At 39.4% G+C, this 27981-nt stretch overlaps 1 protein-coding gene across 1 annotated transcript; it reads left to right on the top strand.

The window, feature by feature from the left end:
- The first annotated feature begins 16 nt into the window (after positions 1-16).
- On the top strand, positions 17-27956 carry LOC117475924 (NLR family CARD domain-containing protein 3-like). The gene is made up of 20 exons (XM_034122267.1): positions 17-190; positions 869-985; positions 2950-3084; positions 3527-3616; positions 3793-3897; positions 5241-5440; positions 5847-7659; positions 8171-8344; positions 10883-11050; positions 11873-12043; positions 12813-12975; positions 18190-18233; positions 18587-18687; positions 18822-18862; positions 19282-19328; positions 19729-19946; positions 20820-21079; positions 21653-21769; positions 21889-22030; positions 23680-27956. The coding sequence occupies exons 3-20, from the start codon at positions 2960-2962 to the stop codon at positions 24120-24122; spliced, it is 4422 nt and encodes a 1473-aa protein (XP_033978158.1). The 5' UTR covers positions 17-190; positions 869-985; positions 2950-2959; the 3' UTR covers positions 24123-27956.
- The last annotated feature ends 25 nt before the right edge of the window (positions 27957-27981 follow it).

The following is a 27981-nucleotide window of genomic DNA, read 5'->3' as shown; positions in this document are numbered from 1 at the left end:
AGGGGATACTGACGCTGCTGGCTGGTCCGCGAATGTATGTCGAATATCCAACCTAAACTATCTTCACCGCGGTCAACCTCTCCCCTCTGGCATGGTTACTGAAAATAGTAACTAAGTACTGATACTCAAGTTCTGTACTTTAGTACGAATTCAAGTTATCAGCTGTACACTTCTTCACTACATCTCAGAGGTAATTATTTCACTTTTTACTACATTTGTCTGACAGCTTTAGTTACTTTAAGATTACAGATGTTCTTCCCCCTCCTGCCCAGTGATAACCACGTATCTCCAGATGATTTTAAATGTTTACGATGAACTAGGATCCAGTATTTATGTATGTGTTGAGGCAGTTCTCCTCCTTAAACTATGTGCCTTTAAAAAGCCTCTTGGATCATCTTGAAAATGCACCGTCTCAAAGCTGAAAACAGGCTGTTTTTCTGAAAAACTCATGAAAAGTTGACTTTTTAAAGATACGTGGTTATCACAGGACAAAGCTACACACATATGTTGATCTCATATAATCTGCTGCAATGCATTTAACAAACCAAGAGTATATAAAGGAGTTCAAATAATCTACACTATGCAATTTGTGCATTCATGCAGCAGTAATATTATTCCTCAAACAAGTATATATAATATGGAACAATATATTGCACAGTTAACACTAGAGTACCCAAAACAACCTCACAAGTAAGGTTTTGAATGCAGGATGTTTATTGATTTTTTTTCACTCAGTGGTATTATAATTTGTACTTGCTTGTTTTTAGCTGCTTGTCTATTTTCTAACTTTCTTATACATATTTTTGGAGCTGTTTTACTGTGAGAGCAATTGAAAATAATACCTGTTTGTACCTGTCCACGTGATGAGGCTGGTTATGAAACAGAGGGAGGAGCTGCAGACAGGAAGGATGTTGAAAGTTGAAGTATGAAGTCAGACTGCCAGACTCCATTTCACACTTCGACAGAGCAGCAGGAGAACAACAGGGTGAGTGTTAACACCAGGATCTGCTTTTTAACACATTAATCATTTACTCTGTTATACTGTATGTCAGAAAATATTCTGTACATTAAAATATATATATTTCCTGCAGTCGAAAGTGACATCTTCAAATGTTGTGAACTTTTTTATCCATTTCCTGGTTTCTGATTCATCAGAGTTACATAACATGTAACAGCCCAGCGCAGTCAAAATGGAGAGCAGCCTGCCTGAAGTCTGACTGATTTGTTTTATTGAAACCAAGTTTGTCATTATGATGGTTTGGATTAACATACTATAATTGTGTTACAGTTTTTCTCGATTGCTAACACACATTTTATTTAAATTGCTCAGTTTCTCAGAACACTTAACACAATTCACAAAACCACACACCCAAAGTGCAAAACATCTCATTTCTCCTGCTAAGTGAAGAACTGCACTCAAAACTACAGAAACACTTACCAAATGCAAACTTTTGCACCACATATAACACACTTCATTCATAATACTAGATGGTTTGACCACCCAACTACACACTGCTGAGCATAATCTAAAGCACTTTCATCTGTTATGGGTTATGCTCTGTACATAGAAGGTTCTGCAGAGAAAGATTGCTTGCTTATACAGAAATACAGTAAATGAAGAAATACAAATGAGTTGTTGAAAAAAATCATATTTTATTAAAAAATAGCATTGTGCATCATGCATCTCAGCACATAGTTACTATGCTTCAGATCTCTCTAAGTGTGATGGCATTGTTTTCCAAAACCCAGTTTGTAACTGCTGCTACCTGTGCCTCATTGAAAATCCTTAACCTTCCACCTGCACCTCTTTGTTTCTCAGTCCTTCAGATAAACCACAAAGACATAGTGGTTGGTCAGTGTCTGTGTTGCATAACAGTAAGTCTACCACAGTACATTGTGCAGGATTGTTGTGCAGTTATAGTATGCAACATGCCAACAATTCAATTACTGTAGTGAAGTTTCACACAACAGATATAAGCACTGATATATCATGAATTATGCAGAGCTACAAACTGGTAACCTGTTATCAAGTAAGTGTCCGGATTACAGAGGCAACAGTACATCGGATTAGATTAGGCTGAACCCTCTGTCCAGCCTCTCTCATCCTCAAACCATGGTTGATAACATTTCATTTCATTAGAGAGTACTCTTCCTCCTCCTCTCACTCTCACCCCACCTCTTCCTCCTCCTCTCACTCTCAGCCCAGCTCTTCCTCTTCCTCTTGCTCATGCTTCAATGTTGGCTTCCATTGTTGCTGTCAGAAAGTACTCACCTGTGGTCTTTTTGTCGTGCTAACATCCTGATTGATGAGCCAACAATGATGCTATCAGGTGTTTGGTCAGGTGGAACATGTTTCTTGATCATTGGTCCATGTGTGAGGCATTTTGAATATCAGTGTTTTAAACCTGCTAACATGTGACTTTATGTCAGATACCTGTGTCTTACGTGGAGAAACGTGTGCAGTGGTTTGCAAAAAGTGTCATGTTGATTTGCAAATTGTGTGAAAAGCTGAAAACGTGTTTAGAGTTTTGGAGATTTGAGCCGATGTTTTGCTCTTTGAGTGTCAGTTAAAATAATTGTGCTTTATGTATAATTTTAGTGTGTTACAATTGCAGTTTTTCTCGATTGCTGTGTGTGTGTGTGTGTGTGGGTGTGTGTGTGTGTGTGTGTGTGTGTGTGTGTGTGGTGTGGTGTGTGTGTGGTGTGTGTGTGTGTGTGTGTGTGTGTGTGTGTGTGTGTGTGTGTGTGTGTGTGTGTGTGTGTGTGTGTGTGTGTGTGTGTGTGTGTGTGTGTGTGTGTGTGTGTGTGTGTGTGTGTGTGTGTGTGTGTGTGTGTGTGTGTGTGTGTGTGTGTGTGTTGTGTGTGTGTGTGTGTGTGTGTGTGTGTGTGTGTGTGTGTGTGTGTGTGTGTGTGTGTGTGTTTGAGCAGTGTTACTGGTTTATCTCTCAGACTGGAGAAGATGAGTGATTTAAAAGAAGACGAAGAGGCCAAACCTCCAGTCCCCAGCTGTCTGTCTCTGAAGAGTGACCGGTCCAAAGAGGAACCTCCAGACTTCAGAGATGAACCCGGACCCTCAGACAGGAAGTAAGAGACTGTTTCTGCTGTGAACTGACCTGAAGAGGATTCAGTTATTAAATGATCTGATAATATAACTTGTTGATTAGTAATTACATGAACACAGTACAGAAACACTGCAGTAGAGTATAATAAAGAAACACAGTAGATTACAGTAATGCAGTTGAATTGAACTATAACAACTTATATACTTAAATCAAGTAAATCAACTTCAAACGTAAAACTTTTCACTGAACTGTAACGACAGAAACCAAGAAGCACGACTAACAAACAGAACGTTTAGCACAAGTCCAAAAATGTTCATCCGTTGAACAGACAGAAGTCAGATCAAGGAGGCAAACCTAACTAGGCAAGAAGATTGAAGGATTAGCCAATCAAGTGTCATGTTCATATTACCTCTGCTCTTTACAAGAACTAAATAATATGTGTAAAATATGTGTTGTTTCCACAGACTGAGAGCAGCTTCTCCTGATTCTGGCACATCAATTAAGAGTGACCGGTCTAAAGACTTCAGTAATGAACCTGGACCCTCAGACACAAAGTAAGAGTTTCTACTGTGACCTGACCTGGAGAGGATCCAGTTTTATGTAACGCAATGTAATTCATTAGATTCAGTTCAGAGCAAGTCCAACAATCTCTAATCAGGTGAACAGACAGAAGTCAAAAGCTGCTCTTTGAATGAACTGATGAAGTGCAAAACATGTGTTGTTTCCACAGAAGGAGAGCAGAGTCTCCAGTCCCCAGCTGTCTGTCTATGAAGAGTGACCGGTCTGAAGAGGAACCTCCAGACTTCAGAGATGAACCCGGACCCTCAGACACAAAGTAAGAGTTTCTACTGTAACCTGACCTCAAGAGGATTCAGATTTTATATATAATCGTATAATCTAAACAGTTCTTTCATAATTACATGAGCACAGTAGAGTACAGACACTCTGTAGAATGAAGTACAGAAATGCAGTAGATTAGAGTAAAGATTTGTAGTAAAGTACAAAAAGAAAGGCAGCAGAGAACTAAGTAAACTACTCCAGTAAAATAACACTCTCTCTCCACATGTAGGACCTCTGGTTAAGCAAATCAAATGCAAACATGTCAAACTTCACAAATGAATTGTAACAACAAGCCACCAATAAAAGCATTAAAGTTCAGTCAACAAGGACGAAGAGGGCAGTTAACAATATGTTAGGATATTTCAATATGCTATTATATTATCAATGTATCAGTGTTATGACATGTTCTTAAAATCACAATAATACTTGAAACAATATAAATCTTCCAACAAATGAGTTGACTACCTCAGCATCTTTTTTAGACGTATTTGAAGAGGTTTATTAATAATAGTAATAACCTGGTGAGCTGGTTGTGTTTAGCATTAGCAGATGTAACTGATTACATGTAGAGTCAATACAAAGACACACATGTGTACCTGGCAACACGAATGAAGTGAAGAAGCAACATTCATATCCCCCGTGTATTCACACAACTTGAAAAGTTACAACTTGAGTGTAAAGTTTGTGACGCTCTGTTACAAAAACAGTGTTGAGATTCTGCTCCTGTCGTCACTGACATGCTGAGATCAATCAGAAGAGGGAACATCAGCACCCAGAGCTCTACAGCACCTCATATTAAATCAGGGTTATTCATGTACCTGGATAAACCAGAGACTGTCTGTGGTGCTAACAATATAATAGATGCTGTTCTTATGACTGGATGGAGTTATTTTGAGTGTAGATGGATCAGCTACAATGTTAGCCTAGCCTAGCTTTAATCAAACCAATCTCCATTCAGAAAACAAACATTTTAAAGTGTTTTGCTCGTTGTGTTGCAGACAGACCTGACGAAGCATTAACTCAAATCAATATCATTACGTTGTTATTTCGGCATCCTTTCCATATGTGTATTGCAATTAATTAACAGGAAATTCAATGTAAATTGGGTTCAAAGTGCTAAAGTGTACCAGATTAATTCAGCTGATGTTATGAATCCAGACACAAAGCTGTGCGGTTTCCTAATGATATGAATAACTAATCACTATCTACCTTATCATGATGAAATATAATCTAATTATAATTTAAATATGAAACCATCATTTGCCACATTGTTGTACCTTTGGTGAGAATCAGCTCCACTAATGTAAAGTGCTGTAAAGGATGTGTTCATCTCCACAGAGGGAAGAGGAAGAGTGGTGTTCCTGTGGAGCAGCAGCTGTCCAGCTGTGCTCTGTGTCAGGACGTCCTGAAGGATCCAGTCTCTACCAGCTGTGGACACTGGTTCTGCAGAGAGTGCATCGCCTCATACTGGGAGCAGCTTCCTCCATCAGGAGACTCCTGCTGTCCTCAGTGTGGAGAAAGATGGAGCATTTTACAAAGTAAGAGGCCGAACATGTGCAGCCTCTTTACCGCTGTCTGGGTGCTGGGTGTCTACTCTTCTATAGAAACACTGTATCATCTGATCCCTTCTTCAAGGCTTTGGTTTTAAAGTGTGTACACAAATATTTCACGTGGAACAGCAGTGTTTCCTTAAAAAACGCTTTCTGTCTCACTCAGACATTACTACATTAGCCCAGCACTAATATAACATTTACGTATGATAGTATAAATATCTGGCAGCTAGTATTTGTGGTTCCTTCTGGAGTCTTCATGTCCAGGATTCTTTTGTGTTGTAAAGTATAGACATTAAAATGTTTTATACAAATCATGACATTTAAAACCCTGACTGTTCAGATTCTCAAAAGCATTTTCCTGATTCTCTCGTGTTTCCTTCTCTTCCAGCAGATAGTGGTCTGCAGGAGGTTTTAGAGAAACATAGGCTCAGTCTGAGGAGGAGATGTGAACGTGTGACTGAAGGAACTGATCAAAGTGAAACCCTCCTCAACAGCATCTTCACTGAGCTCTACATCACACAAGGCCTGAGTGAAGATGTTAATACCCAACATGAGGTGAGGCAGCTGGAGACAGCTTCCAAGAAAGAGACCCTCCATGACACTCCAATCAAGTGCCAGGACATCTTTAAAGCCTTACCTGACCAACAGACTCTCATCAGAGTGGTCCTGACCTACGGAGTCGCTGGAGTTGGAAAAACCTTCTCAGTGCAGAAGTTCACTCTGGACTGGGCCGAGGGTTTGGAAAACCAAGATGTCAGTCTGGTGATCCCGCTCTCCTTCAGGGAGCTGAACCTGATCAAAGGTGAGCAGTACAGTCTTCTCAGGCTGCTCCATGTTTTCCATCCAACCTTACAGAAGGTCACAGCAGAGCAGCTGGCTGTCTGCAAAGTGCTGCTCATCTTTGACGGCCTGGATGAAAGCAGACTTTCTCTGGACTTCAGAAACAATGAGGTTGTGTCTGATGTCTCACAGCAGTCCTCAGTCAACGTGCTGCTGACAAACCTCATCAGGGGGAAGCTGCTCCCCTCGGCTCTCGTCTGGATAACTTCCCGACCTGCAGCGGCCAATCAGATCCCTCCTGAGTGTGTGGACAGGGTAACAGAAGTACGAGGCTTCACTGACGCCCAGAAGGAGGAGTACTTCAGGAGGAGATCGAGTGATGAAGACCTGTCCAGCAGAATCATCTCTCACATCAAGAGCTCCAGGAGCCTCCACATCATGTGTCTGATCCCAGTCTTCTGCTGGATCACTGCTGCAGTTCTGGACCACATGTTGACTACAGACCAGAGAGGAGAGCTGCCCAAGACCCTCACTGACATGTACTCAAACTTCCTGCTGGTCCAGACCAAGAGGAAGAAGCAGAAGTATGAAGCGGGACATGAGACGAGTCCACAGCGGCTGACGAAGGCTGACAGGAAGGTTCTTCTGAAGCTGGGGAGGCTGGCGTTTGAACATCTGGAGAAAGGAAATATCATGTTCTACCAAGAAGACCTGCAGCGCTGTGGTCTTGATGTCACCGAGGCCTTGGTGCACTCAGGAGTTTGTACAGAGATCTTCAAAAGAGAGAGTTTGAGCTTCCAGAAAACAGTCTACTGCTTTGTTCATCTGAGCATTCAGGAGTTTCTGGCTGCAGTCTACTTGTTCCACTGTTACACCAGCAGAGACACAGAGGTACTGAAGGACTTCCTGAAGAGAGACGGGGACGAACACAACAGTAAAAACAGTGATTATGATTACCTATCCCTGGATGTCTTCCTTAAGGGAGCCATGGAGAAATCCCTCAGAAGTGAAAATGGCCACCTGGACCTGTTTGTCCGCTTTCTCCACGGCCTCTCTCTGGAGTCCAACCAGAGTCTGTTAGGAGGCCTGCTGGGTCGCACAGGCAACAGTCCAGAAATCATCCAGAGAGCCATCAAGAACCTGAAGGAGATGAGCAGTGATGAAATCTCTCCTGACAGGATGATCAACATCTTCCACTGTCTGACAGAGATGAAGGACCACTCAGTACATCAGGAGATCACAGAGTTCCTGAAGTCAGAGAACAGATCAGAAAAGGAACTCTCTGAGATCCACTGCTCTGCTCTGGCCTACATGCTGCAGATGTCAGAGGAGGTTCTGGATGAGTTGGACCTGGATCAGTACAACACAGCAGAGGAGGGACGACGGAGACTGATTCCAGCTGTGAGGAACTGCAGGAAGGCCAAGTAAGTCCAGATGTGATTAGCTTTATGAATTGATGTGGATCAGAAGTTTATTTCTTTAAATAAACACTATAAAATGTTTGATGTTAAATACTCTGAGAGCAAAATTAAATGATCCAGTTAATCTATTTATATATTGTGACATTTTATCATTTTTTTCTTTTCTTCACATTATTTTGAGTGATGGAGGCGACATGTCAAACACATGAAGGACTTTAGAGGTTTTATCAGAGCAGCATGTGATCACAACATACAGCAGTATTTACAGTTATCGGTGAAAGCAGTTATTAATATATCATTGCAGTTTCTTAAACATGAAATCAGATCTGTTTTTACCACAATGCTTAAGAGTTTAAAATAATGTCTGACAGGCTGACAATGAATAAAGAAAACTCTATTATTAAATTAAATGTTCATAATATGTTAAAAGTTGTTCCATTTCAAATTCAGTAAGTTAATTAAATGTTTCCTCTGTTTTTATACTAACACAAGTTGTGATATGTGTATATTATAGACTTCTTGCCTGTGAACTCTCAGAGACTGAATGGGAAGTCGTGGCCTCAGCTCTGAAGTCTGACCCCTCTCACCTGAGAGATCTGGAACTGTGTTTCACCGAGCTGCAGGATTCAGGAGTGGAGCTGCTGAGTTCTGGACTAAAGAGTCCAAACTGCAGACTGGAGTGTCTCGGGTCAGTTCACTGACTGCAGTTCATACAGATCTGTTTGTATTTATGATTTTCAGAATTTGCCTGAAGACATTTTAATGCTTTTATTTGTTTCTGTATTTCCGAATGGAAATGGAATCCAAACTTTAAGAATAACAAAGATCAGAGAAGATGAATGTGTGACGGAGAGTGTTTGAGCTTCCACAGACTTACTCTGTGCTCCATGAGTCAGTGGAGATGCTGTCAGTACTGATGAGCTGTGAGGGAGATGAAGGAGTTGTTAAACATCTGATGAGATAAACTGCTGCAGAGAGTTCCAGATGATCAGGGATTTGTTTCTACATCATTGCTGACGTTAAAACATTGTTCAGCTCTGATCAGATTATTAAAACATTGAGTTATTTCAAACAGGAACATTGTTTTCTAAAGTTACTTCATGTGTTCTTTATTCAGACTGGGGCACTGCAGTTTGTCAGAGATCAGCTGTTCTGCTCTGATCTCAGCTCTGAAGTCCAACATCCATCTGAGAGATCTGGACCTGAGTGGCAACGATCTGCAGGATTCAGGAGAGCTGCTGAGAGATCTTCTGGAGAGACCAGACTGCAGACTGGAGACTCTCAGGTCAGTTCTCCATCTGTAACTTGTGTGCTGAGATGAATATGTTAGAGTTGTGTTGACTCTGAGCTGCAGACATCAGACTGATCTCACTCTGATCCTCACTAAGCATCTTAATGCTAGAGTTGTATAATGCAATGTTGATCTTTACATTTAAATATAACAACAAAAAACCTTCACTGTAGAATTCACTCTGAACCTTTTAAACAGCTGGAATTCATCTTGTATTCTCCATCATGATTTTAACAAATGATATAAAATACAATAATTAAATAATTCTATTAAAACTATCCAACACTAACAAGTATGTTCAGTTGTTGCTGTTTCCAACATGTTCCTGAAGCTACATGATGCTCATACTGACTGAATAGTTTACTCTGAAGATGCTGTGATTTGATGAATCCACTGTTCCTAAAATACATATTCTGGATGTTTTTCTTCACATTTAAAATTCATCCTGAATTGTGATCTTTGTAAACGATGTGATCTTGAGTTTAATCAGTTTCTGTGGTTTGTATTTGTCTGGCTGCACATCATGAGTTAGTGTAGATGGAGCAGAGTTTCAGATGTGAAGTCTCCTCGTTTTATTGAAGGAGAAGCACGTTGTCTTTAATATTAACCTGTTACGCACGGCCCCCCCGGTACCGGGCGGATAAACGCGTCATTTGCAGGAAACAACGTCTAAGGAATCTTAATATTTAATAAAACTATGAATGTTTTATATCCATGTAACGGGAAGAAACTCAGCTAACTGATCTTTTTAATTTTTTTTTCCAAAGAAAACCCACAATGCTAGCACTCAGCCTCTGAATTTTCCACGCGCGAAAAAATTTAACCTAAAACGGCACTTAAACTCACAATAACTCCCTTATTACTTATCCTAGATGCACAGCCAACCACTCGTTTTTGGTGTACTGGAGACACTGAATCTGTGTAAAAAAACCTCAACACTCAGTGATAAACATTTGCGACGCTATAAACGAAAGCGTACATCATAACATGTGGAGCTAAGTAGCTAGAAACGCTAACATGGCTTACCTTGGTCAAAACTGGTCTTCAATGGCATTACAACGATAAAAAAACGATGCTGCAATTAATCCATAGGTTCATCCAATGTATCTGTGCCCTCTTTGAAATTATTTCTGATAATCCATAAGCAATAAAACTGCTTTTTTGTTTCCAGATGCCAGAGCTAGAATGTCCCTCCACTCTGCTGCACATTTACATGCGCGCATCCCCCACCTTTTCTCTTCACAACGTGTGTGTTTGGGGGCCTCCCCCTTCGATTCTATTGGCTCTAACAGTCAGAAAGAGGTGTCAACCATCAAAATCGAGCAAGGGGGGCCAGAGATATAGAAAAAAAAACATTTTCACCCAAATCACCTCAGAGGTGGGGTGGTTTTGGCTAAACCTCTCTAAAAAGGTCAAATGTCACTTGTTTTGCATCAATCTTGATTCAGGGTACTTATTATATGTTGTACTTTGGATTCCTAAAGCTTTTAGTCTATTAACCCATCATCCAAGGGTAGTTTTCACTATCTGTAAAAAATAATTTTTGGACGGACACTATAATTTACAGTTTTTTACTATGTAAAATCTGAATTTTCTTTCAAATAGAAAACATTTATATTGATTCTGACACTTCTACATCCAACTCACATATGTAACCTTGCTTTGATAAAAGAAATTATTCATATAACCCTTTCAGAAGTTAGGTTGTAGTAATTTGTTTTGAGCATGTCATTTTCGAGCCTGAAACATGAAAAACAGGCTTGGTGCTTAACAGGTTAATGAGAGCTCTTTTCCTCTTTCTGTATCTTACAGTTTTTAACCTGTTTGGAGTTTCCACTTTCTAAACTTCTTCAGCTCTGAGCAGATTATTAAACCTTGAGTTATTTCAAACGGGAACATTGTTTTCTAAAGTTACATCATGTGTTCTTTATTCAGACTGGAGGGCTGCAGTTTGTCAGAGATCAGCTGTTCTGCTCTGATCTCAGCTCTGAAGTCAAACATCCATCTGAGAGAGCTGGACCTGAGTGACAACGCTCTGCAGGATTCAGGAGTGGAGCTGCTGAGAGATCTGGAGAGTCCAGACTGCAGACTGGAGGCTCTCAGGTCAGTTCACTGACTCTCTGTTACTGCTGGAGATCTCATGTGTTTCATTAACAGTTTAACCTAATGCTTGAACAACCATACATGTGTATATGTCGTTGTGAGGGTTTTTCTGCTCACCCAGTTAAAAAGGACAGAAGGAGAGGAAGGCTTGCTTAAAAGAAAGCTTTATTGACTGGCCACAGCTTGCAAACAATACATCAATACTTTAGGAAACAGACAGAACACTGCTGCCAGTGACAGGCTTTCTTGGGGCAAGTCATTCTGCCCCCAGGACCCAGACCAAGAGACAAGAACCAGGTTACTGACATGCTTTACTGTTCACCTGGTTACCTGATCCTTGTCCAGCTGCCTGGAGCCACCCCCATCCCTCCAGCAGCCGGCGCTCTAACCACACCCCACTGCCACAGTCGCTTTGTTCATATTCTTATTTTTCTTGTACTACATTTAGTCTGCAGTCATAAAAGTTGACTGTTTCTTCAAATATATATGTTAGATATCCACTGTTAGTTGTTAAAGTAAATGTATGTTGTCTTTATTAAATGGTCACATCTGAATAAAGAAGTTCATCTGAACTAATATTAGTTTTACATTGATCTCTGAAGCATACATGTTTTTCTTGCTTCCCATTGATTTCAATGTTTTCACAGATAATAAACAGAAGGCTGATATTATGATGGTCCACAATAACAGAATGACAGTCACTGTAATTCAGGGAAAAGCTCATTGATTAGGAGACAGTAATGTTGAGCTACACTTAATAAACCTGAACATCTGATTGGATCATAAACAGATTTTTATCCTCATCATGTTTTCTTTATTCAGTCTGAGGAACTGCAGTTTGTCAGAGATCAGCTGTTCTGCTCTGGCCTCAGCTCTGAAGTCCAACATCCATCTGAGACATCTGGACCTGAGTGAGAACGCTCTGCAGGATTCAGGAGTGGAGCTGCTGAGAGATCTTCTGGAGAGTTCAAACTGCAGACTGGAGACTCTCAGGTCAGTTCTCCATCTGTAACTTGTGTGCTGAGATGAATCTGTGAGAGTTGTGTTGACTCTGAGCTGCAGACATCAGGCTGATATCACTCTGATCCTCACTGAGCATCTTAATGCTAGAGTTGCATAATGCAATGTTGATCTTTACATTTAAATATAACAACAAAAAACCTTCACTGCAGAATTCACTCTGAACCTTTTAAACAGCTGAAATTCATCTTGTATTCTCCATCATGATTTTAACAAATTATATCAAATACAATAATTAAATATTTATATTAAAACTATCCAGCACTAACAAGTATGTTCAGTTGTTGCTGTTTCTAACATGTTCCTGAAGCTACATGATGCTCATACTGACTGAATAGTTTACTCTGAAGAAGCTGTGATTTGATGACTCCACTGTTCCTAAAATACATATTCTGGATGTTTTTCTTCACATTTAAAATTCATCCTGAATTGTGATCTTTGTAAACGTTGTGATCTTGCGTTGAATGAGTTTCTGTGGTTTGTATTTGTCTGGCTGCACATCATGAGTTAGTGTAGATGGAGCAGAGCTTCAGATGTGAAGTCTCCTCGTTTTATTGAAGTAGAAGCACGTTGTCTTTCATATTAATGAGAGCTCTTTTCCTCTTTCTGTATCTTACAGTTTTTAACCTGTTTGGAGTTTCCACTTTCTAACCTTCTTCAGCTCTGAGCAGATTATTAAACCTTGAGTTATTTCAAACAGGAACATTGTTTTCTAAAGTTACATCATGTTTTCTTTATTCAGACTGAGGAGCTGCAGTTTGTCAGAGATCAGCTGTTCTGCTCTGATCTCAGCTCTGAAGTCCAACATCCATCTGAGAGATCTGGACCTGAGTGAGAACTATCTGCTGGATTCAGGAGTGGAGCTGCTGAGAGATCTTCTGGAGAGACCAGACTGCAGACTGGAGACTCTCAGGTCAGTTCACTGACTCTCTGTTACTGCTGGAGATCTCATGTGTTTCATTAACAGTTGAACCTAATGCTTGAACAACCAGACATGTGTATATGTCGTTGTGAGGGTTTTCCTGCTCACCCAGTTAAAAAGGACAGAAGGAGAGGAAGGCTTGCTTAAAAGAAAGCTTTATTGACTGGCCACAGCTTGCAAACAATACATCAATACTTTAGGAAACAGACAGAACACTGCTGCCAGTGACAGGCTTTCTTGGGGCAAGTCCTTCTGCCCCCAGGACCCAGACCAAGAGACAAGAACCAGGTTACTGACATGCTTTACTGTTCACCTGGTTACCTGATCCTTGTCCAGCTGTCTGGAGCCACCCCCATCCCTCCAGCAGCCGGCGCTCTAACCACACCCCACTGCCACAGTCCTTTTGTTTATATTCTTATTTTTCTTGTACTACATTTAGTCTGCAGTCATGAAAGTTGACTGTTTCTTCAAATATATATGTTAGATATCCACTGTTAGTTGTTAAAGTAAATGTATGTTGTCTTTATTAAATGGTCACATCTGAATAAAGAAGTTCATCTGAACTAATATTAGTTTTACATTGATCTCTGAAGCATACATGTTTTTCTGGCTTCCCATTGATTTCAATGTTTTCACAGATAATAAACAGAAGGCTGATATTATGATGATCCACAATAACAGAATGACAGTCACTGTAATTCAGGGGAAAGCTCATTGATTAGGAGACAGGAATGTTGAGCTACACTTAATAAACCTGAACATCTGATTGGATTATAAACACATTTTCATCCTCATCATGTTTTCTTTATTCAGACTGTGGGGCTGCAGGTTGTCAGAGATCAGCTGTTCTGCTCTGGCCTCAGCTCTGAAGTCCAACATCCATCTGAGACATCTGGACCTGAGGTACAACGATCTGCAGGATTCAGGAGAGAAACTGCTGAGAGATCTTCTGGAGACACCAGACTGCAGACTGGAGACTCTCAGGTCAGTAAGGGGTCTCTGTTGGTTCAGCAGTATTGTATTAAACACAGGGAGGTGTTTCTCTCTCTGGGGAATCTCAACAGATCAGTGATGTTACCCACTGACTGCAGGCTCTTTCATTCTTCCATAAACTATATATCGTAAGCTGAAAATGCAAAGCCACGTTTAGTTAGTTAGTAACTTTCTAACAGACATATAGGATTTTACAGAAGAGTGGAAAAGGTTTCCTGTTTTGTTTCCTGTCATGTTTTTAGTTTCTAGCCTAATGAGCAGTTACTTCCTGTGATGCAGCTGAGAGCTGTGGCAGTCAGTCGTAGTGTTTTGTTTTTGTTTGTTTTTTATTCATTGTACAGGCTACAGACACAAAACATGGACATTACAATAACAAAATGAGACATTCCTATCTCAGATAGAAACAAATAAAATACAGTCAGTTGGTCACTTCAATATTTCATAAACAAAACAAAAAATAGTTGACAGTCCAATATCATCAAAAGCATTTATTATTCCTTTTGATCCCACTCTTCACTAGAGCTGATTGTTTCCCATGTCATGGTGTGTTGAGCCACCCTTTGATTCTTTGTGCCAATCATCCTTTCCAAAATAAATTGTGTTTTTAATCTACTTTTCACACACCATAAATTCAGATTTTTCCTTGATTGAGCTTTAAAAATAAGTATTTTTGCCAGAAGAATAATTGTTTTCATCAACTGTGTATTGTCCTCGTCCAAAAGCCCAAACAAAAGACCAAAGGGAGTAAATGCAAAATCAATATAAAGTGTCTTAAGCCAGTTTTGAATCTCAGTCCAAAGTCTTGCAACGTATGGACAATACAAAAATAAATGCATCTGGTCTTCCTCTTCCTCCTCACAGAATCTACAAAGTGGTGACGGTTCAATATTAAAAGTGTTGAGTTGTTTTTTTGTAGCGATAATCTTGTAAAAGATCTTCAGTTGGAAGATTCTTGAATAGGAATCAATTGTTGTTTTGTAAATGGTTCTAAAACATTGTTTCCAGGGTATCAGAATATTAAATTCCTCTTCCCAGAAAGAACAGACCGCATGAGGAAAAGCAGTAAGCCCCTTGCTCTGTAAACAGTGATTATAAATTATTTTATTTATTTTCCTTTTTGATAGCCATTTCTGACTTCTTGTATGAGGTGTGCAGACCTGTTGTCGGTTTCCATCTTTTTTTAATGTATGTTTCCAGTTAGTTGGAATAGCTGAAAGCAGCTGGTTAAAGTGAAGGAAATCACATATCTGACCATACATACAGCAAAAACACTGATATGAAATGTAATTACCTGAGCTATCTAGTAGATCATTCATACAAATAATTCCTTTTCTCAGGAGACTTTCCCATAATAGTGGTTTTCCATCTATTAAAACTTCTGAGTTCAACCATATTAATTGATTTTGGATTTCTTCTGGTGTATCTGGGGGGGAATACTGGAAACTCAACCAAGCCTTCAATGCATCTTTAACAAATGGTGAGATTTCTACTAATCTTTCTTTGAATAACCATTCACAGTGGTGAGACTTTAATTAGAAAAAGGGAAACAGTTTACAGTCAAAAAATAAGTGCCCTGAAAATAAGTTCTGACTTGTTCTCCAAAGGCTATTATGATACATCTTATTCATCCAAGATGCTTTTAAGGATGAATTCATTGCTGCCACATTTTTAAAGTTTAGTCCACCATTTTCAAGTGTATTATATACAGGGGTGCACATAACTGGTACGCAGGTACGCATGCGCGGCAACAATCTGAAATGCGTACCGTCACTTGTGTCACAAAGCGCATTTGCGTACCGACGTACTTGTGAAGCTTTTCCAGAAGGCGGTTAGATCACCGGACGACAGAGTCTCCAGGTGCACAGACAGGGCTGCTGTTAACGTCGGTCTATACAGCAGCCCTGCGCTAAAACAGCTGATCACAACGGTCACACACTCCGCGGTCACGAAACTCTGTACTCCACTACCTTAAACATTCGTTGTTCAAAGCTTTTAAAAAAAGACGCCTCTGGGGAGGGAAGTGAAATTAAGAGATAAACAAACTGCGGAATCACAAGAGCATTAATTCATGTAATCTTTCCCTGTAATGAGAGAGCTTTCCCTTTCCAAGGTTGAATTATTTTCTCAGTTTTCTGCATTTTTCGCTGAAAATGTAGCTTAACTAGATCTTTGAGACTTTCTGGAATATGAATTCCCAGAACATTTACTGAACCATTACACCATTAGACTGGAGCTGAGCATTGTAGCTCGAAAACTGTGCCTCTTAATGTTCCTATTCTCATAATACAGCATTTATCAAAGTTAGGCCTTAGCCCAGCTCATTTTGAAAAGTTATTTAAATCAACTATGAGGGCATCTAATGAAGTTTTTTCAGGCTGTAGAAAGAAAGTTGCATCATCTGCATATAATGTTACTTTTGTTTCAATACCATTTGATCTTAAGCCTGTTATAAATTAATTGTTTCTAATTCTGAGACCAAGAATTTCAATGCATAATAGAAACAGATATGGAGACAGTGGACACCCTTGACGTACGCCTCTGGACAGGCTGAAGCTTTTTGATAAATATCCATTATTAACTATTTGACTGGTAGGTTGGTTATATAAAACCTTCACCCACTGTATAATGGTTTCCCCAAAATGAAAGAATTGGAGGGGTTTTTGAATGAAATCCCATTTTACTTTATCAAAGGCTTTTTCAAAGTCAGCTATAAATTAAAGCCCTGGTTTTCCATCCTCTTCATGATTATCTATCATATCAAGCAGATGGAGAATATTATCTCCAATAAAACGCCCTTTTATAAAACCTGTTTGATCAAGTTTTATTATATTCCCAATTACTATTTTGATTCTCCGTGCAATACATTTGGACAGAATGCGGGTATCGCAACAAAGTAGTGTCAGTGGTCTCCAAAGCTTCATATGAACAGGATTCTTGTAATGCCCCTCTGGGTCTTGCTTCAGTAACAATGTGATGATGCCTTCTTTCTGTGTATCTGATCATATTCCTTGTGTAAAGTAGTAGTTAAAGGATGCCAATAGAGGTTTTTTAGTTTCTGTGTAGAAGGTTTTATAAACTTCAACAGGCATACCGTCAATCCCTGGTGATTTACCAGGAGCGAAGGAATTAATAGCATCCAGTAACTCTTCTTCTAAAATGTTTCCTTCACAACTTAGTTGCTGATCTACTGACAGTATCTGATCATAATTCTTTTGAAAAAATAACTCAATATTGGATCCTACAGGAGACTGGAGCCAGAGCATATAAGGTTTTAAAATAATCCACCTCTTCAGCTAATATTTCCTGTGGAGATGTAAGTAGAATACCATTTGGAGTATACAGGCTCATAATGTTTTTTTTGGAAGAATTTCTTTGGTTGAGTCTTAAAAAATGAGCCGTGCACTTTTCCCCTTTTTCCATCCATGTGGCACGGGATCTATAAATTATACCATTCACTCGCTCAGAGTATAAATGTTCCAGTTCTAGTTGTTTATTCTTTATCAAATAAGTTGTTTCTATGCATAACGATTGCTTTTCATCCAACGTTTTAGTCAATTCATTGACCTCCTCTATTAGACTCTTCTCCTTTATCAAATATTGTTTTTGTTTCCATGACCCCATTTTAACAGTGTGTCCTCTAAAAACACACTTAAAGGCTTCCCAGACGTTGTGAGGGTCCGATTAATTATTATTAATTTGAAAAAAATCTTTGATTAGTTCTTTAGTTTTTTCAATCAAATCCGTATCATTTAAAAGTGATAGGTTGAATTTCCAATACCCCCGCCCTCTGGGATATTCTGCTGTAATAATTTGCAGTGTTACGATGGCATGGTCAGATCTTAATCGGTCACCAATACTACATTTTAATACTTTGTGAACCAGGGAAAAGGTGATAAGAAAGTAGTCAATGCGACTAGCTTGTTGTCCCCTGCGCCACGTATACCTGCTTGAATTTGGATTTCTTTGTCTCCAAATATCCACTAAATCTAAGGATGCCTTGAGTCGTTGGATTTCATTTAAGGCCTGTGGGTGATTATTAAAAGAATGAGTACCTGTACGATCCTTACTTATGTTTAACACCCTATTGAAATCTCCAACTATAATATATATATATATTTTTTTTAGAGAGGAGATAACTTTATGGATCTCCTCAAAAAAGAATGAAGTCTTTGATCTCTTTCGATATTGCCTCCTTCATTTCAAGCATCAGATGTTTTATTTCTCCTACTTCCGCCATTGTGTGGACAGGTGACGCAAATTGTTTGTTCGTCCGTTTTCTGTTTGGTAAAGTTATTTTTTCCCCCGTTACACCCGATCTCAAATTCATCCCCTATTAATGTTTAGTTGTGAGCGCAAAACAGAGATATTTAAACCACCATATCCTTCTTCTTATCCTTCTTGTGGGGTTGAGGAGCTACCCAGCTTTTCACGCTGCCGCCATCTTTAAAGGGCACACACTCCGTTAACTTACTTTGCTGTTGTGCCGATTCTGGCTGGAGAGCGTTTGTTTGTTGTCTCCTCAGTCGTAGTGTTTGCAGAGAAGATATGATGGGATGTAAAGCATGAGATCAGTCAGGACTCTGAAGCTGACTAACTCAAAGAACAAACACTTATTTTAAACTTTATCCAAAATTGTTGGATTGTGTTCATCCCTGCAGGATCGGATATGATGAGACGTTCACAGCCAAGATCCAGAAGACCTGTGAGTACTGAAACCATATCCTCCATTCATCAAACTATTGTACATTAAATCTGATCTTAAAAGATATTTATAGTACAATAATTATTATTATTGTTTTATTATTATTGTTCTCTGTCACCACCTCTCTCCATCAGGTGACTCCGATGTGGAACAGGAAGTGAAGACAGACAGAAAGGTGAGAGAGGAGCAGTTGTACAGAGTGAAGTATATTTATTTCACCACTGAATGAAATATAATTATTAGGGCTGTCAAGTTAAATGCACTAACGCTCGCAATTTATCTAGAAACCTGAACAATATCCCGCCCCAATGTGCTGTGATTGGCTGTTACTGTGATTGGCTGGTAATACTGTGCTGTGATTGGCTGATACTACTGTGCTGTGATTGGCTGGTAATACTGTGCTGTGATTGGCTGGTACTGCTGTGACATGCTAACCCGTTAATAACCCGTTTGAAATTGACGATGAACTCAGATGATCCAGACTCATTTGCATTTTTCAAATTGGTCTGAATATGTTGTGGAATTGTGGTTTGGTTTCATGAAGCTAGAACTTAACTTGATTTCTATTAAAATAACTAACTTTGTTTGTTCCAGGCTCCTGAATCCTTCTCACCTGAACACACAACTGAGTCTTCATACAGGTAATCCTATAACATGACCAAACATTATTTTAAACACATGAAAAATATATATTCATTTAATTGTGTTTGATTTCATGTCTTTCACCTTGAGGTATTGCATCCAATCTCTTTCCAACAGACGTTAATAAAATAATGCCTCTGTGTGTAGGAAGGATTGTTTTCTTGTTCCAGTCTAGATCCTCGCTGGACTAGACATTTTGTTAATTTAATGAAAATGTGTTTACACACACATTCTGATGCATGTGGACACATCTTCAGTGATGTTCCTGTAATCATCAGGTGTTTCAGATCTTTCAACAAACCCTCCTCCAGGTCAGACTCCAGCTGGATGAACACCTGTCAGTCAGAACACAGGCCAGTGAAGGCTTGTTGTAGTAACCTGTCCACTGTGTGTCTACAGGTTCAGGTGTCCTGGTCCAGGTGAATTCCAGTGTGATTCGACTGACCTGGTGTTCGTCATGGCTCAGGAGGCGGAGCTTCTGTACAGGACGGTCCCTTGGGAGGAGAGCCTCCTCCAATCACATGGCAAGAAGCCAGCAGGGCCGCTGTTCAACGTGAAGAGTTCTGATGAAGCTGCCGTCTGCCAGCTCCACCTGCCACACAGTGAGACAGAGGAAGGTAAAGACATCTCGTGTTAACAAATACACTTATATAATGATTAGCACTTTATACTATTCACTAGCGTTCAAGAGTTATAAACCAGCTTTATTAAACTATAACAAATATAACAACAGTATAATTCAGGCACCAAATCTGTTTCAAAAGAAGAAGAATTAAATTACTAAAACATCCATTTACCGTAGTCGATGTGTTGCATGACATCATTATTGAAGCATACGATGCAATGCAGCTCTAAATACTGAGTTAGTTTTTCTTTGGGCCCTCTGCAGTCTCCTCTCTGTAATATTAAAGAGATTTAAACTGTGATTGGTCAGTCCACAGCATGCTCAGCTGCTAACAGTGCTAACTCAACGCTAACTCTCTGTTACTGTTGTGATGCTAAGCTAGCAGTTTGATTCATTCTTACTTTGTTATTCATCTGTTGCTCTTTCTGCTCTTTACATTGTCAGTCTAGCTGAACCATGTACAAAACAAAACAACAGACAACAACATTTATAAGTTAGACTTTCTACGCCCTGAAAGCTTTAGAAAACTCTTCACACATCTAGAGAATCACTCAGACATGAGAGCGGACACAGTCAAGCTGTTCTGGCAGCAGATCACAAACATTTCAGCAGTCTTGTGAATACAAAAGAATTAATAAAGTTTATGCATAACAGCAAATGCTCACATCCAGAAAGATCACAGGGGGCGGAACAATAATGAAACATTAGAATAAAAGGTGGAGGATATAAACTGGTACATCCTAGTGAGGCTCCAAAGTGAATGACATTAGATGAACATTAGCTCTGAACTAAAGTGGTGTGACATTGAATATGATGAAGCTGTTTCAGCAGCAATGCAACAGATGACCAGCTCTTTGCTCCACAGCGCTGCTCCTGGACGGCCTGTTGTCTGTCGTCCACGTCACTGATGAAGGCCTGAGCATCTTGGAGCCGCTGGAGGTCACACGCACTCACGTGGTGGTGAAGGTGCCTCACCTCTCTTACTTTGGCCTGGTCTGGAATATCATTAAAAGGTATCTGCTTCTGCGGGTAAAGGGCAAAATTCTGGTGTTCCTTCAACCCCCGGTCAGAGAGGAGCAAACACTGGATGTACATCTGCTGCAGAAAAACGTCCCTAAGAAGGAGGTAAGGCCATATGCTCACCATCAGACTAAACACTGGTTTTAAACCACAGCTGTTTCCACACACACTGCTCTTCTTCTCAAACCTTCTCGTGCTGGGAGAAGAATAAGATCTATCTGAACTGTAAATCTTCAGATCGCTCTTTGTGGTTTTGTATGATTCTCTCTCAGCATGTCTTTCTGTCTGCGGAAACTGATGGCATTAATGTTAAACACATCACACAGAGCTGAAAGACCTGCTGAGATGAATCACTGCCAAGACAACGTGATCTCATCCCTACCAGCCACATTTTACAGCTTGGGCAGCAGCCTTTTGTGTTGTGTAACTGACACAGACGGTTTGTGTTTGGGTTAACGTTGGAATAGCTTCTTCAATAGCTTATCTCAAAGAATTAAAATCATCTCATTTTAATATTCCTTTACAAAGGCAATATATACTTATATTTATATTGTGATTGATTGTATATCTCATCACTTTGTGGAGCAGGTCTGTCAACAGTTGTTGTTGTTTAATATGATCTTTAAATAAAGTTGCCTTGACTATCAAAGCATAACTAAAGTTACTCTGTTACTAAAGGTTGCTGATCAACACAAACGTGCTGAGAACATCACAATCTCCACCAGCTGTGAGCTGGAACTGTTCAAAGGTTACAGTGTGCACTGTGAACCTGAGGGCTTCTTCATTCAGCCTGAGGTGAGTCACTGATACTCCTCTAAAGAAACACAATGATCATTAACACACATGTATCTGCATGTGGATCCACAATCAGGAAAGAAACAGATAAACTTTTAACTTCTGCTTCTGGTTTTCAGAGTAAAACATTTGAATCAAATTTTGGACCAGATTACGATCCGACATTTCAAGTTTCCCTGAAGACGAGCACAAAGACAGTGGATTTGAGGGTCAAGGACCAAGGTGGAAACGTAGTCTGGAGTTATCTCGTGTCACTGGAAGGTAAAGACTCCACCTGAGCTCAGACACAGTGATAGACTGATAACTCTAAAGCTCCATCTCATAGCCTTCTCTATTAACCTGTTAAGCCCGAGAGACCCCGGTACCGGGGCACTCCCACAACATCTTGCAGGAAACAGTGTCTGAGCGCATGTTCATTTAATAAACTATGAATGTTTTATATCCATGTAACGGGAAGAAACTCATCTAACTGATCATTTTTATTTATTTTTCAAAATAAAACCCACAATGCTAACGCTGAGCCTCTGAATTTGCAACGAGCGAAAAATGCTAACAGATTACTGCACCGAAATTCACTCACAAAACCTTATTATTTATCTTTTCTGCACATCCATGACATCGTTTCACCTCGTGCGGTGACACAGAATCGAAGGGTACCCTCATTATCACTCAATTATACGAAATCGCGACTTTATAAACAAAAACAGACATCAAAACATGTGGCGCTAGGTAGCTAAAAATGCTAACATTGTTTACCTTGTGTCGTAGTCTGGTCACAAGTGGTCTTCAATGGCATTAAAACGATAAAAACGCTGCTGAAGTTAATCCATAGGTTAATCCAATGTTTAAGAAATGATTTCTGATAATCCATGAGCAATAAAACTGCTTTTCCGTTTCTAGATGTCAGAGCTAGAGTGTAGGTTCGCTCTGATGCAAAACTACATGCGCGAAGCCCCCACCTTTTTGTTGTGCCATGTTAGTGAGAGGGGAGATTCCCCTTTGATTCTATTGGCTCTAACGGTCATAAAGAGATGTCAATCACCAAAATCGAACAATGGGTTCCAGAGAAACGGTAAAACCCACATTTCCACCCAAATCACCCCAGAGGTGGAGTTTTATTTGCTAAATCTCGCTAAAAAGGTCACATGTCACTTGTTTTGCATCAATCTTGATACAGGGTACTTATTATATATATTGTACTTCGGATTCCTAAAGCTTTTAGTCTACTAACCCATCATCCAAGGGTAGTTTTCACTATAAGTAAAATAGAATTTTTGGACGGACACTATAATTTACAGTTTTTTACAATGTTCAATCTGAATTTTCTTTAAAATAAAAAACATCTATATTTTTCTGACTCTTCTACATCCAACTCACAGGTTTATAATTACTTTGAGGAAAAAGATTATTAATTTAACCCTTTTAGAAGGGAAGATATGGTCATTTGTTTTGGGAATGTCATTGTTGAGCCTGAGACCTGAAAACCTAACAGGTTAAGGCTCCATGGCAGCGCATCATTACGAAATTAAACACACAATCTGCAATGTTCTAAAACTATAGTAAAAACTAGTGTGGTGTGGTGGTGAAACAGCGTTGCATCATGGGAGTTGTAGTCTTCAGCTTCTCATGGTTAAGTGGATTACGGCATTACAGGAGACCGTGATGAAACGTACTGTTACCTTTAAAATTACACATCTCTCCGAACCATTTGAGATAACCTATGTACACAACTCAAGCAAGTATACATATTACAGGTGTAGGAGTTTTTATACATTTGAATGAGGGTTACATATTATAACTTTAAGTGAACAGAAATCCACCTCTGGCAATGTCGAGTTACTTGAATTTTTAAGAGATCTGTTTAATGTGATTGTTGGTTAACAAAAGTATTTTCCCTGTTTATCTACCAGGTCCAAGACATGCATTGTACCAGAAAAATGTCCCAGCAGAGAGCAGAGTCTCAGCAGAGAGCAGAGTCCCAGCAGAGAGCAGAGTCCCAGCAGAGAGCAGAGTCCCAGCAGAGAGCAGAGTCCCAGCAGAGAGCAGAGTCCCAGCAGAGAGCAGAGTCCCAGCAGAGAGCAGAGTCCCAGCAGACCAGAGGCTGCTCTTAGTTCGGACAGAGTTCATTCAAAGAGTGTCTCCAACTCTCCTGAACGACCTTCTGGATAAACTCTTTGAGTCTGAAGTGATCAGTGATTCTGAAATGACGTCAGCCAGAACCAAACCCCAAAATGACGGAGCACGAGAGGTGGTGGACGCGGTGCGAAAAAAAGGAGCTGCAGCCAGCAGGGTTCTGATCAATGCTCTCCGTGATCTGGACCCGTATCTTTACAGAGAGCTCAACTTGAGCTGAGGCAAAACCTTGTGGAGTGTGTGTGACAGTTGAAGTCTAGTCCTCTGTTTTGTTACCTGTACATTTTTCCCCTTGTCCTTGAAGCTAACACAGATTCTGAGCGAAGGCCACTTTCCTTCTCTCTTTTCTCCTGGACTCCCTCCTGAGAGCAGCTACCCGTATTGGCCTATCCTGTCTCCCACCACCTCCACAGTGAGGACTCCTGTCTCCCACCTCCTCCACAGTGTCCAGAGGACTCCCCAGGACAGAGCTTCCTTACCAGTCTGTTCAGTCTCTTCCTGTCTTCCTGTCAGCAGCCGAGATGCTGCCGCCCCAGCAGGCCACACCATAGAAAATGGCTGATGCCAAAACAGTCATAAAATGTGTGAAGGAGTGCACCCCTTTCGGGGTGAAAGACCTCAGTCTCCTCAGCAGAAAGAGTCTGCTATGTCCCTTCTTGTACAGAGCAGCAGAATTATCAGTCCAGTCCAGTGTATTGTTCAGATGAACACCCAGGTATTTGTAAGATTTCAGAATCTCAATGTCCGCTCCCTGGATGTTCACTGGTGTCGGGGGGGGAGTGTTGGCGCCGTCTGAAATCCACCACCAGCTCCTTGGTCTTCCCTGCGTTGAGCTGGAGGTGGTTCCTCTGGCACCAGAGGGTGAAGTCCTGCGTCAGCTCTCTGTACTCCCTGTCGTCCTCGTTGAAGATGAGGCCAACGATGGCGGAGTCGTCAGAGAACTTCTGCAGGTGACAGGTTGCAGTGTTGTAGGTGAAGTCTGCAGTGTAGAGGGTGAAGAGAAACGGTCCAACACCGTCCCCTGGGGGGCCCCCGTACTGCTTACAATGAAAATAAAAAAAGACAACTTGATAAATTATATATTTTTTTCACACATTATAGTTCCATTCAAGATTTTAAGTTTTTTTTGTCGTCATATTTGTGTGTCATGTTATTAATACAGTATGAACAGATTAGTAACAAACCACACAAAGAATGAAGTTAAAGACTTATTTAATGTGCATCTGGAAAGCTTTGCTATTCTCTTACAGTACTTTACAATATTTCAAAAGGTCACGTTTTAATACAAAGTCAAACAAAAACAATAATATAAACTGGCTAATATTTCTGATTCCAGCTAATCAATAACAATTAGATTCAAGAGAGGATTTCTGTGTGAGGGTGAAGGTTTAGAAACTTATCATCTAAGAATAGGAGGCCTTGTTCTGATAAATAACGTGAGGAATATTAACGATAAATACAGGCACTTGCTGAATCCATCGTTTTCTGACACACATTTCTCCGTACACACTTATAATAACAAGCTATAAATAATCATAAACAATAAACAGTGCAACAATTCTCTATGTGTTAAAAAAAGGAATGGAAATATAGTATGAATACTGTGGCGCTGATCGTGTTTATAAAATATATGATTTCAAGACACCCGTATACAAGATGGCGCTGTGACTTCCCGATATCCGCCATTTTGGAGAGCTATGTACGGCAACCCAAGTAGGACATTTGACACAGAAGCGTTTCGCAAAGAAGAGAAAAAAACTCAAAAATCCCGACAACCTAATTATTTTTATTGCAACGTAATTTCCCGATTATTTGAGATGAACTCCTTTTAGTGGGTTGAGTAAATTCAATCATTTATGGCATTAATAATGTATATATAATTCTTAACTGTGAATGTCTTTCATTTTATGTCAAATCAGAAATGTTTTAGTCTGGCCAAAACGTTCTCTGTTCCTGGAAAAAAGGGAAATGACATAAAATATTTTCCATAAAAAAAGTCGATTCAAGACAAAAACTCTGTTATTAAATCTGTATTTTTCTTATATGACAATTATTACTAAATCTGAAAGGTCTTTCCCAGCTTTGTAATTTCTCTGTTATCGTATTTCTTATCGTTTATAAATGTATGGCAGACCAACACATTCTTGCGCAGTGCAACTCAGGCAGCCGTCTGGACGTCAAATGTCCTATGTGGGTTGCCGTACGTAACTGTCCAATATGGGGGGTATGACTACCCAATTTTACGAAGGGCAACCCAAATAGGACATCATAGAAATTACAAAGCTAGGGAAGCTCTTTCAGAATTAGCAATAATTGTCCTATATTTGAAAAACACAGAGATTTGTTCTTGAATCAACTTTTTTTTAATGAAATGTCCCTTTCTTCCAGGAAGCTCAACAGAGAACGTTTTGGCCGGACTAATACATTTCAGATTTGACATCAAATGAAAGACATTCACAGTTAAGATATTACTTATTAATACCATAAATGATTGCCTACATTTACAGTTTCTTATTTCTGCAGTTTGGTAGCTGAAGTTAAATCCATTCCTCACTTATTGTCAGAATGTAAATAACCCACTAAAAGGGGTTATTCTCAAATAATCGGGAAATCACGTTGTAATAACAATAACTCATCTCTCTCGTTCAGATTCAAAACATTTAAAGTAAATTAAAGACCTATCTTTTTAATTTGGCTTATCATTTGGGGCAACTGTAATTTTTTAGTAGAAACACTGTTCATGTTTTAAGATATAACTCTTTCTGTTTGTTTGCACCTTGTTTTTAATTATGTTCCTCATTTGTTATTGTCATTTTCTGTAAAGCGATTCAAGCATGAAAGGTGCTCTATAAATAAAGTGTATTATTATTAATGTCGTCTGGTTTTTTGAGTGTTTTTTCTCTTCTTTGTGAAACGCCGCTGTGTCAAATGTCCTTCTTGGGTTGCCGTACATTGCTCTCAAATGTGACAATAAAATAAAAAACTGCTAAATATTCTCGTATCTTCCTACAGCAGCGTATTACTGAAACACCTAGGATTGTGTACATTAAAAAATAATAATGTAAAACCTTTAAAATAATAACTTACAGAGCACAGATTAAAATCAGTTAATAATTATCTGAATATTTCTAAATTAAGAGTGACTTTTTTTAGCCAACATCACCTCCTCAGTTCCCCCTCTATACATTAAAATGAATACAAATTAAGGTTTATATCTTCTCTCTTAGCCGTAGTGCTAATTATCGGACGTTTCTACAACCAATATATTAAAAATGTGACTTTAAAATGTATGACTGGCACTACAGGTAAGAGAAAAAAGGTGTATTTTGATTATGATTATGATTTTAAAGGGTTTAATTATAATCTTTATCCAATATTTAATACTTCTGGATGAATCCAAACTACTTTTGAAATGTGAACAGTGCAACAACGATGTAGAAAAACTGGTATCATCGTTCTTTAAAATGTATTTTCTCCACTATCAATGCTATGCTAACACGCAGTCTGCAGCGCTGGAAGTAATAAAAGTTGTATTTCTGCAAAAACTAAACTGAAATATAAATGTTCCCACAGACTTTGAAACCTAATGTTTATCTTTGGTTGAAGCTTCTCCTTTTTCAAACCTTTCCTCCTAAATGTGAGTTCAAAGCTCTGATTATCTCCTGAACAAAGACTATGAACATATTCACCGTCATCTGTTTATAAGTGACTGTTATTTTTGTATATATTGACTCTTGTGCCGTTATATTTTCATGTTGTATTGATGCCTCTTAATGTGGGACTTTGTATACATGTGTAAATGTTTGATTATGTAGATATCTTTAAATATTTTAACTTTTATTCAACGGGATTGTGAGAAACAGCATTTCTTAGATGTGGAAAATACAGCTAAATATTTACTTTTAATAAAGGTGTATCCTGTGTATGCTGTGGTATCATCGAAATTAGTTGTTTATATTCCCAGGAATGGCTTTGAGGATACAAATAAGTCAAAAAAGGACATTTAATCGCTGATTTTGCTGCAAAATGACAATAAAATCAACGTGTTTTATAACTTTGCAGCTCCCTTTTTCCTCTCA

Source organism: Trematomus bernacchii, unplaced genomic scaffold (genome assembly GCF_902827165.1).
Source record: "Trematomus bernacchii unplaced genomic scaffold, fTreBer1.1, whole genome shotgun sequence".
Classification (NCBI taxonomy): Eukaryota; Metazoa; Chordata; class Actinopteri; order Perciformes; family Nototheniidae; genus Trematomus; species Trematomus bernacchii.
Note: the sequence above shows the minus strand (reverse complement) of the source record. Positions and strands in the feature narration are given on the sequence as shown.